Below are 11,876 nucleotides of genomic sequence, written 5' to 3' on the forward strand. Positions count from 1 at the left end.
TAAGACTCAAGCGGTAAACCTGTGTGGTATTTGTACTTCTCCTGAGCATCCAACTGATACTTGTCCTATTTTGCATGATGAATCGATCACTGAGTTGCCTCAAGCTTATGCAGTAAACCTTTACAATCAAGGCAACAATCAGAACAGGTACAACAACATTCCTGACCTGTCCACCAATAAATACCACCCCAATTGGAGGAACCATCCCAACCTTCGATATGGAAACCAGCAGCCAACCCAACCAGCAGCTACCCCCAAGCCACCATTTCTACACCCTCTGGACCTTCATTAGAGGACATGGTCAAACAACTAGCTGTTAATAATCTTCAGTTTCAACAAAGAACAAAATCTAGTATTCAAACCTTGCAGACATAGATTGGACAACTTGCCACCTTAATGAATGCCATGCAATCCCAAGGATCAAACCAACTTCCTGCCCAAGCAGTTGTGAATCCAAAAGGTCCTAATGCCAATGTCAGTGCAATTTCTTTGAGTTCCGAAAAGGTCACAGAACCAGCCCCCAAAATAAATAAAAAAATTCTTGAGGTAACATCTGAACTTTCTTCACCTTCTTCTGTTGTGGTAGAAACTGAAAAGAATAAAGAAAAAGAATATGTACCACCAGTCCCCTTTCCACATAGAGTTCTGAAAAATAAAAGAATTGAAGAAGGAGACAAAGAGAGGAAGATCTTGGATGTTTTTAGAAAATTTGCGGTAAACATTCCGCTTCTTGATGTCATTAAGCAGGTTCCTAAATATGCAAAGTTTCTGAAAGATTTGTGTACAAACAAGAGGCGAATGAAAGGTGGTGAGAGAGTCAACTTGGGAAGAAATATTTCTGCTTTTATTCAGCCCAAGCCCCATTCTGAAAAAGTTATAGGCGAGCAAAATGTTTCAGCCATCTCTCAGGTCTTGCCACAAAAGTGCAAGGACCCAGGAACTTTTACTATTCCTTGTACCATCAGAGATAAGCAATTCGATAATTGCATGCTTGATTTGGGAGTGGGCATTAATGTTATGCCTACTTCTATTTATAATAACCTTTATCTTGGTCCTTTGCAGCATACAGGTTTAATCGTTCAGTTGGCGAACAGGAGCAATGCCCACCCTGCTGGTATAGTGGAAGATGTCCTTGTTCAAGTTAACGATTTGATTTTTCCTGCAGATTTTTACATCCTGGACATGGAAGGAGAAACTAAGTCAAGCAGGGCTCCCATCATTTTAGGCAGACCGTTCATGAAAACGGAGAAGACAAAAATTGATGTTGGCGATGGAACCATGTCCATGGAATTTGGTGACATTGTCGCAAAATTTAACATCTTCGATGCCATGAAACATCCCTTGGAGGAGCACTCTGTTTTTCATATTGAGTTGATATCTAATTTGGTTGATGAAACTTATTCTGAATTGTTTTCACTTGATTTTCCATCCTTACTTGGATTTAATGATGTTTACTCATGTGTTGATTGTACTGACACTAACATTTGTGTTGTATGTGCTGAGATTGATGTTGCCTTACAAGGTGACATGTTTCCTACAGGTGAAGTTGTTGTAAACGAAGTTGTTTATGCAGTTGATGCTCTTGACATCCCGGTTTCCCCAAACGCCCCATCCATCGAGCAACCCCCGTCCTTAGAGCTAAAACAACTCCCGGATAATCTGAAATACGCTTATTTGGAGAGTGATGAAAAACTCCCTGTTATTATTTCTTCTAACCTTGATCCCGATCAGGAAAATAAACTTTTGCAGGTTTTGAAGAAGCACAAGAAGGCAATTGGCTGGACATTAGCTGACATCCCATGTATTAGTCCTTCCATGTGTATGCATAGGATTTTACTTGAGGACGGTGCTAAAACGGTAAGGCAGCCCCAAAGGAGGCTTAATCCTTTGATTCTTGATGTGGTAAAGAAAGAGGTAACCAAACTCTTGCAAGCAGGTATCATTTATCCTATCTCTGACAGTAAATGGGTAAGCCGAGTGCAGGTTGTACCTAAGAAATCTGGACTCACAATGGTGAAAATGAAAAGAATGAACTTGTTCCCACTAGAGTTCAGAATAGCTGGAGAGTCTGTATTGATTACAGGAGGTTGAACCAAGCTACCAGAAAGGATCACTTTCCTTTGTCGTTCATTGACCAAATGCTTGAACGGCTAGCTGGTAAATCACATTACTGTTTTCTTTATGGTTTTTCAGGTTACTTTCAGATTCATATTGCACCTGAAGATTAAGAAAAGACCACTTTCACGTGCTCATTCGGTACATTTGCTTACAGGAGGATGCCTTTTGGTCTTTGCAATGCTCCTGGCACTTTCCAGCGATGCATGATTAGTATTTCCTCTGAGTTTATTGAAAATTGCATGGAAGTGTTTATGGATGACTTTACTGTTTATGGTTCGTCTTTTGATGCATACTTGAGTTTGAATATGGTTTTAGAGAGATGCATCGAGACTGACCTTGTTTTAAATTATGAAAAATGTCATTTTATGGTTGAGCAGGGAATTGTTCTTGGTCACATAATTTCTGAAAAAGGAATTTTTGTTGACCCTGCTAAGATTGATATAATTTCTACATTGCCTTACCCTTCTTGTGTTCACGAGATTCGTTCTTTTCTTGGTCATGCAGGTTTTTACAGGCGTTTCATCAAGGATTTCAGCAAGATAGCTCTTCCGCTGTCAAACTTGTTGAAGAATGACGTCACTTTCAGTTTCGATGACAAATGCAAACAAGCGTTTGACTTCTTGAAGAAAGCATTGACCTCCGATCCCATCATCCAGCCTCCCGACTGGACCCTCCCTTTTGAGATTATGTGTGATGCTTCTAATTATGTTGTTGGGGCTGTCCTTACACAAAGAGTTGACAAGGCTGCCCATGTTATTTATTATGCTTCTAGGATGTTAGATTCTGCACAGTCAAATTACACCACCACTGAAAAAGAACTTCTAGTTATTGTTTTTGCTCTTGATAAATTCAAATCATACTTGCTAGGTTCCAAGGTTGTTGTTTTTACTGATCATGCAGCTTCAAAGTACTTGTTGAAGAAGCCGGAAGAAAAACCGAGATTAATTTGGTGGATGTTATTGCTCCAAGAGTTTAATGTAGAGATTAAAGACAAAAGTGGAGCTGAGAACTTAGTGGCTGATCACTTAAGCAGAATAGAGAGAGATGAATATCCTTTTCCCATCCAGGATGACTTTCCTGATGAGCAGCTTTTACTTGTGCATGGTATTACTCCTTGGTTTGCTGATATTGTTAATTATCTTGTTGGTGGTGTTTTTCCTACAGGTGCATCCAGGACACAAATCCACAAACTTAAGAGTGATGCCAAATATTATGTTTGGGATGATCCGTATCTTTGGAAGTTTGGTAATGATCAGGTAATCAGGAGATGTCTCCCCGGTTATGAGATTGCATCCATTTTGAATTTGTCTCATGCATCTCAAGTCGGCGGACATTTTGGTCCTCAAAGGACTGCTAGAAAAGTCCTAGACTCGGGTTTTTATTGGCCCACTATTTTTAAAGATGCATATGAGGTTTACCGCACTTGTAAAGAGTGCCAGATAGCAGGTACAAATGTCACACGTAAGAGTGAAATGCCTCAGCAGACTATGCTTTTCTGTGAGGTATTTGATGTATGGGGAATTGACTTCATGGGTCCCTTTCATATATCATTTAGTTTTTTGTACATTTTACTTGCTGTTGATTATGTATCAAAGTGGGTGGAAGCTATCCCCACTAGGACTAATGATTCTAGAGTTGTTGCAGATTTTGTCAGGTCTAATATCTTTTGCAGCTTTGGAATACCGCGAGCTATCATAAGTGACCAAAGCACTCATTTCTGTAACCGCACCATAGAAGCTTTGCTCCAGAAGTATGGAGTTGTGCACAGAATTTATAATGCATATCACCCACAAACAAATGGGCAAGTTGAGATCTCTATCGCATCTCGAAAAATGTGATTCCTCGCGATGGTCGCAGAAAAAATTTAATGTTCGAACAGAGTCGCCACCGAACTTTATTTATTCCAATGAAGGAATAGGAAAATATCGAAAAAACCTTTAAGAAAAATTGAATAATGGTCATCGCGACCATATTCGGGTTCGGGAGTCGATTACGCAAGGGGAAGGTATTAGCACCCCTAACGTCCGTTGTACTCAACGGGAACCTTTTAGTCTAATTTTCTATTTGAATGTTAGTTAAATGTTATTTGCTTTCTTCGAGTAATTAGAATTGATGATAGATATGGGTGAAGACCTCAAAAGGAGAAAAGGGGAGGTTTTTGATTAGTGTGCTCGCCAAGATCTCGCAATCTCGTGCCTACGTATCCTTATGGTGCAATAAGGAAATCAGAGCATTCGTAGTTCGGGGAACTACGGTTGGTTGGTGTCTTTTAATGAACGGTTGTGTAGACCGCATCCTAAAGGCTAAACGCTGGCTTGTCTACTCTCGGCGGAGGCTTAAGCGTTGGTTTGTAGTGCGCATTAGAAAGGATTAACAGTGTTCTTTTGAAAAGAATTTTGGTCATCCGGGGATGACAAGTTGAATTGATGAGTTTGATGTTTTTGGTTTCGATCGCGTGGGGGCGAGAAATTAGTTTGATTTGTTTGAGATATTTTTGAAGAACAACGAAAGATTGAGCAATATGGTGCACACCAATCGTTCAATTCTTTCGAGGAATAATAAGGCGACCGTCTTCTACTCCTTTTTCGTTCGAATTATTTTTGAAAGTTCGTTTGTGGATGTTGAACGTGCACGGTAGTGAGGCGTACGCCTCCTACTTGCTTATTCAAAGAATAATGAGGCGTGCGCCACTTATTCCTTTATCCAAATTTAATTAAAATGTATTAATCGGAAGTCGATGATTTGTGTAATATGGCGAGCGCCAATTATTCAAATAATCGAGAGACTGTGAGGCGTACGCCTCCCATCTTTTATCATCCGAAGTTTAATTTATAAAAGGTATGTTTTTAGATGTTGTATTTGATTTGCGAAAATAGTTTGAATTTTGAATTGGTAGGTTTTGAAAAGTCGATGATTTGAGCAATATGGCGTACGCCAATTATTCAAATAATCAAGGAATGGCGAGGCGAACGCCTCCCATTCAATCGATTAAAGTTTAAGTTATTTATTTTGCGAAATTGGGTTTGATATGAAAAGGTCATTTGAATTTATATGATTGCGGTTTTAATTGGATGACGAAAACTCAAGCAATATGGTGTACGCCAATTATTCGAATAATCGAAAGATGGTGAGGCGAACGCCTCCCATCCTCTTATTATCTGAAATTCAGAATTTAGGACTTAGGATTTGTAGTTGATTTAGAAAATGTGATTTGAATATGATGGTTGAGGTTTAAAAATGATTTGAATTTAGAAATTATATTTAATTTGGAGAAAGTGATTTGAAATTGGTATTTTTGTTAAAGTTTTAATTGGGTGACAAATATTCGAGCAATATGGCGTACGCCAATCGTTCGAGTAATTGGGAAATAGTGAAGCGGACGCTTCCTATATTCTTTTTCATCCAAGTTTTAAATTATGAAAAGATTGTGCAAAAATAATTTGAATCCGAATCAATGTGAATTTAGTTGAGTTCTTGAAATAGATTATTCGGCATTGGATCAAATTTCGGTTTATTGAAAACATTGATTTTAAGTTATTTTGTTATTTAATTGATAATTAAACAATCTGATTAATTAATTAAAAAGAAAATAAAATAAATAATAAAAAAAAACTAAATTATCTAATTCAAGCAATTAATTATCAACATCAATCAATATAGGTACATTCTATCAGCATAATTAAATTAATTAAACTCGTTTAATTAAAACTAATTAGTTGATTATAATCCAACACTTACTGAATGTACACTCTACAATAGAAACCAACACGCCATTAAAGCTCAAATTGATCAATCATCTTAAACTGGTGTTTGGAACAGAAATACATATAATAGTTTGGACATTTAAACTTATCTATAAATCCTATTATTAAAACGCAAGCAAACTTTAACACCACACAGCAAGGCATATTCAAATTAACTCTGTACAATAATGAAGCAAACCAAGCTCAACACGAAAGCGAACGGAAATTTGATTTACAACATGAATTGGCTTTAACGACAGCACAGTATTAAGCATATAATCAACAAGCAACACCATGTTTTTTAACTTTACAATCATCAATATTTTGAATAAACATAAAGTAGAAAATTGAAAGTTTACAGGTGTAATCGAAGCCGAATTATGACCGAAATCATGATATGTGAAAGCTATGGATGGAACTCCACAACAACTTAAACACGCATAGACAAACAACAGACTTTGAACCATGTAAACGACTCGAAATCAAAGCATAATGTTAACATAAAGTAGTATACAAACAACTCAGTGTATACCCATGAGAACAATTCGAAATCAAAATCAACATAATCACAGCAAATAGTACAATATGAAGAAGGATGCGACGCACACTGTTACCGTAATATCGAACCACGGTTGGCGTCAAGCAGAGGGAAACGCTAGAGTAGAGAAGTTTGTGTGTTGTTTTCGTAGGCAGCGGGAATGAATTGTCAAGCGTGCCTCAAGATACTCTTGAAACTCTATCGTTGGTGAAGTGAATCTAGTGCTTGTTAACCTTCTGTTTCGAGTTTTAACCGGACCATTACCTGCAAAAAAAAGAACCCAACAACAATATAATCGAACAACGCCTTGCTAGCTCGAGATCATCTAAAACAGAGTTGAAATAGGAGGCTTCGTTGTTGTTCGAGGTTGTTTCTCGCCATTGAGTTGTTATCGCGGGGTTTGAGTTTTCACTTGGATGAAGTCCTTGGCTGCGAAGATATGGTCGACGTACAGAAACGGATGTGAGGTCGAACACTGTGGTGTACCGTTGTGCCTCATGGTGGGTTATGGTCGTTTCCGGCTGAAAACCGACGAGGGTTTTGTAGATCGGACTTTATTTTTTGTGGTTATGGGGAGCGGCGGTTGAAAGATGGAGACGGAAGTTGTGGAAGAAGGGTTGTTGTGTGAAGATAAATCGGCGGTGGGTTAAGGTTGTGGCGGTGGATATGGTGATGAGGACGATTGAGAAAGGGTGAACGGCGAGGGTTTGCACAGTGGAGATCGATTGTTGGACGGAGGGTTGTGATTGAAGGTCGACCGATGAGGTCCGGCGTAGGGTTGTTTTGAGCGGCGGTGGCCTTGAAAGAAGGAGAGTGTTTAGGAAGATGAACAGTGATTCATCTCCTTCTCTTTTTCGTTTTCTTTTTCTTTTTTTATAGAGAGAAAGCTGGGTTAGTCAGTGTCTATTGGTGAATGGTGAGAATGGTGTCAGCGAACGTCTGTGAGAGAAAGAGAGTATATAGTGGGGTGACTTTTCTTAAGAGGATAGGTTTCCTCTTCTTTCTTTTTATTACCGTTGGCACCCTCTCTAATAAGCCAAAGAAAAACTATTTTCTCTCTCCTTTGGGACACGTGGCGTGGTCTTATTGGAGGGATACATTGGATCCCCTCCTCTTCTACATGTGGCCACGTGAGAGAGCAAGAGCCAATCCACCTTTGGGGGGAAGGATCCGTTTGGATAAGGATTGAATCCGAAAAATGATTTTTTTTATTATTTCTTCCTCATATCATAGGCTGACACATGTCCCTTGGATAGAGGGGAGTTTAAATTCTTCTCCTCCAAATCCCACTGAATCCGTTGGCTGCTGGCAACAAATGGGAGGAGACATTTTTTATTTTGCATTATTAATATTTAATTAATTTAGATTCTATTTTTTACTGGAGGATAGCAATGGACATTGATATCAAATATTGGCTATTGATTAATTTGAATCAACGATTCAGATTAAATCAAAAAAGCACAAACCATTCAAAATTGCAAAGTTATCCTTTTTAGATGATTTAATTGATTTAAATAGGATTAAATCAACTAATTCAAATAAAAATTCACAACTTCTAAAATTAACACGATAAAATTATAATGAAGACATGGAAATTCCTATTTATTTTTCTGAATATTCTGGCGAAAGAATAAAATTAAAACGACTGAAAATGAATAAAAGTCGGGCGCAAATTTGTTTAAAAAATTAAATCGGACGCACTAGAATGATCAGCACGAAATATACTTGTTGGAAAAATACAGCATTTCTTTTAATTCTGAAATAAATTTTGACCGGTTAAAAGGCCCAGGCGGGTCAAAAATGCAGCTGAAAAAGTCGCTGAAAAATATAATGAGCACACCAGGTTAAACTACGTGAACCGTAGATTAATAATACTGGCGTCTGTGAGTTTAATTTCAGAACTTTTTAGCCGCTGATTTTGCACGTACTTGAGAAATGATTTAACCGATTTGTCTGTATTTTCGAAAGTTTATTCCGACTGATATTTTACGTACTATTCATGATGGAATGTAAGTTATGTTGTACAACTGATGCACTTTGGAAATAAAATCAAATTTACAAAAATTTAAAAATGCCCGGACAAAATTGGGGTATGACAATCTCCAACAGAGAGATCAAACAGGTTTTAGAGAAAATGGTGCAGGCAAACAGGAAGGATTGGAGCCGCCGTCTAGAAGACGCACTTTGGGCTCAAAGAACGGCTTTCAAGACACCTATTGGGATGTCTCCTTATCGACTTGTTTTTGGTAAGGCATGTCACCTTCCTGTAGAGATAGAACACTGTGCCTATTGGACGGTGAAAAGTTGTAATTTGGAGATGCAACAAGCATGTATTGAAAGAAAACTCCAATTACAACAGCTTGAAGAGCTTCGGCTAGAGGCTTATGAAAGCTCTAGGATTTATAAAGAGAAAACTAAGCACTTCCACGATAAGATGATTTCTAGGAAGGAATTCTCTGTGGGCCAATAGGCTTTACTGTTTAATTCCCGCCTTAAGCTTATGGCTAGGAAACTTCGATCCAAATGGATTGGCCCTTTTGTCGTTACTAACGTTTTCCCTCATGGTGCAGTAGAAATTAAAAGTGCAGGTACTGACAAAGTTTTCAAGGTCAATGGGCAGCGCCTAAAGCTATTTCATGAGAGTTCAGCGCCTGACAATGCAAGCATAGAGGAGCTTTCTTTGGAAGCACCCAACTACATTGCAACTTGATCAGGGAGTTCTTATTCCTTTCTCTCACATTCAATAACTATGTCCTTTCATTGAGGACAATGCTTGTTTTAAGTGTGGGGGAGGGAATTCCCTTTTTGTTTTCTTTTCTTTGATTTTGTTTCGTTGTTTTGTTTTCAATTATAAAAAAAATAAAATTAAAAAAAAAATGCATCTTTTTGAAAGTTCTAGGCTATAGATTAATCTGAGGTTAGTTGTGGAGACTTGGGAAAAGTTCACAAGATCGGTATCGTCTTAACACCGTAAGTCTCCAGAGTATGGAAATTGTTTTGAATACTTGTTATGACATAGCCTTGAATTTTCATTCTCTTATAGCTCTTGAGTAGTTTATCTTTGCAGTCGGCACCATCTCACACATGCTCTACGTAAGGAAGCCGATGAAAATAAGTGAGTGATCCAAGTTTCTTTTGAAAAAAATATATTAAATTAGGGAATGCACCTTCTAAGTTGGGTGGCCCTCACCCGTTCACTTAACCCAACGGTTGTGGAACCTACAATAATAAAACATAATAATTACCTATTGTTGGTTGGTTCAGAGGTTTCTGGTGCTGGACTTGGTAGGGCGGATTACGGTCTGATCCCCCACAATTGCAATTGGGTAAATAAGAGGTTACCAATTTTTGTACCAGAACCCCGTGTAAAAAGGATCAGAGTTACTAACCGGTTGCCTTACTATGAGCGTGTGGAGATAACGGGCTTAATGTGATTGTGCAAGAATGAAAAAGAGTAAAAAGGATACTGAGTAAGTTAGGCTTTGGCATAATAACATGATTCAGAATGGATTGCGTGTTCAGGAGGCTTATGACTGCATAATTATGGATTAGTGTTCCTACGATATCCTTAGTGTGCATGATTAGTACCTATCGATGCTATCTTAACCAAGGAAGAGTTTGTAGCCTGGAATGAGTAACTGATGTTGTGTGTTTCTTGATTTTTGATTTTGCTCGGAGTGCAAAAGTTCAAGTGTGGGGGAATTTGATCAATGCATTTTAATGCACGTTCTCCTATGTTTGTTCTTAAGCATTTCTTTGATTTCCTTTGCTTACTTTTATATTTTATAATGTTTTTATATTTTAGTTTATTTTTATTGTTATTTGGTTTTCGTATTTAATTTTCAGCTTTAACATTCTGCACTAAAATGATCATAACTGAAGCTCCGGGAATCCGATTGGCGCGTTCTAACAATCTACGGAAAGCTAAGAGAAAGAGCTACAACTTTCGCGTTTGGAGTCGAAGTCAGATTCGGAGCGCTTATTTTCCAGAATTTCGTTTGAAGCTGCAACATTAGTTTTATTTTAGTTTTGGGTCGTTAGTTTTGGGTCTGGGTTATGTATTTGACCCAGTTAGGTTGTAAACGGATTGCTTTGGTTTTCCCCTAATACCTAGCAGCCGAAAACACTATTCACATTTTTTTACTATTCACGAATTATTTTTCTGACGCTTGAAAGAACCGTAATGGAGAACTAATCTATTCGGACGGATTTGCTGTATTCAGGTTCACTACTTTGAGATCGTTATAATTGCAATTAGAATTCTATACCTTTCAATAATATTATATAATTGTTGTTTGCTTAATCCGATTTCCATGTAACATTGTTGGTTAAATTTGAATGATATATGTTCTTGACTTTTGATCGCAATTCAACTCTACTTAACCGTTTAATTTGCGATATCTATAACCGTATGCTTAATCCGACAATAAGAATATATACCTTACAGTGTCGATCACGCTCGTTGAATGATATTGTGTTCAAATAGGATAGAAGTCTTAGTTGTAGCAATCGATGATAAGTTGAACCTGACACAGTAAATCCGTTTGTTTTATAATCACCTATTTCATAACAGCTTATTTCAATAATTACTTATTTAATAATCATTTTTTTCCCTTAATTGATCCTGAATCCAACCCCCCCCCCCTAAATCTATTTACCTTTGGTTAGTAATAATCAAGAATCCTTGAGAGACAATTCGAGTCATTGTCGTTATACTACATTTTCAAAATAACTCGGTCTTGATCCGCGCGCGACAGCGGATCACATATGCCTTAAGCAACCACTATCAAGAAACCACATTCTCTCCGTAGAGCCAAGATATTCAACCTATAATAATCATACAAGAGTGATAGGTGACCAATTTTCATTGGGTCCTTTAGGGTCAGTGTAAATATTATTGCATTTGGGCAACCATTGAAACACACCTTTAGGAACCAAAAATCTCCTAAGTTTGCATTTGGCAATAGTATGACCTTTCTTATAACAATAATGACAAGTCGAGTGACGATGAGAATGACTTTCTCTATTATATTATTTTATAACAAAAGTATACTTTATGTGTGGTTCGTATAAAGGTTTTTTGAATTTTGTTAGATCAACGGCGAAAGTAACTTTTGGTTCTAAAACCTTGCTCAATTTAACCTTTAGAGTATTAACCTCTTTTTTTCCACATGTGGCAAGTTTTACAACCAAACCAAGAGAGTTTCTCATCCTTAATTTTATCATTTTGAGCATCTAACATGGTTTTCTTAAGAGCTTCCATTTGTTTTTCTGTTTCTAAAATTTTAGCTTCATGGTGTGAAAATATTCTTTTATTTGAAGCCAACCTTTTAAAAGCGTCTATGGCTTTACCATATAGATTCTCAAAATAAATTTGTAATTCATAATGAGACATTTCATCAATAGGTTCATATTTAGAATGATTTACCTCTTTCTTCTTATAATGATGGGCCAGAGACAAAGGTTTTATTCTTTGT

At 37.4% G+C, this 11,876-nt stretch overlaps 1 protein-coding gene across 1 annotated transcript; it reads left to right on the top strand.

The window, feature by feature from the left end:
• The first annotated feature begins 396 nt into the window (after positions 1-396).
• LOC127080256 (uncharacterized) lies at positions 397-10,415 on the top strand. Its single transcript, XM_051020584.1, has 7 exons — positions 397-909; positions 1,063-1,140; positions 1,348-1,968; positions 2,194-2,256; positions 2,496-2,622; positions 2,728-3,564; positions 10,246-10,415. The coding sequence occupies exons 1-7, from the start codon at positions 397-399 to the stop codon at positions 10,413-10,415; spliced, it is 2,409 nt and encodes an 802-aa protein (XP_050876541.1).
• The last annotated feature ends 1,461 nt before the right edge of the window (positions 10,416-11,876 follow it).

This window comes from Lathyrus oleraceus, chromosome 5, assembly GCF_024323335.1.
Source record: "Lathyrus oleraceus cultivar Zhongwan6 chromosome 5, CAAS_Psat_ZW6_1.0, whole genome shotgun sequence".
Lineage (NCBI taxonomy): Eukaryota > Viridiplantae > Streptophyta > Magnoliopsida > Fabales > Fabaceae > Lathyrus > Lathyrus oleraceus.

What these genes read in the sequence shown, in the direction of transcription:
- LOC127080256 (XM_051020584.1), top strand. Translation starts at nt 397, where the DNA reads ATGAATGCCATGCAATCCCAAGGATCAAACCAACTTCCTGCCCAAGCA. An exon ending in ATGTTTCAGCCATCTCTCAG is followed by an intron (nt 910 to 1,062) that starts GTCTTGCCACAA and finishes GGTCCTTTGCAG; the next exon opens with CATACAGGTTTAATCGTTCA. An exon ending in TGGAAGATGTCCTTGTTCAA is followed by an intron (nt 1,141 to 1,347) that starts GTTAACGATTTG and finishes CATCCCTTGGAG; the next exon opens with GAGCACTCTGTTTTTCATAT.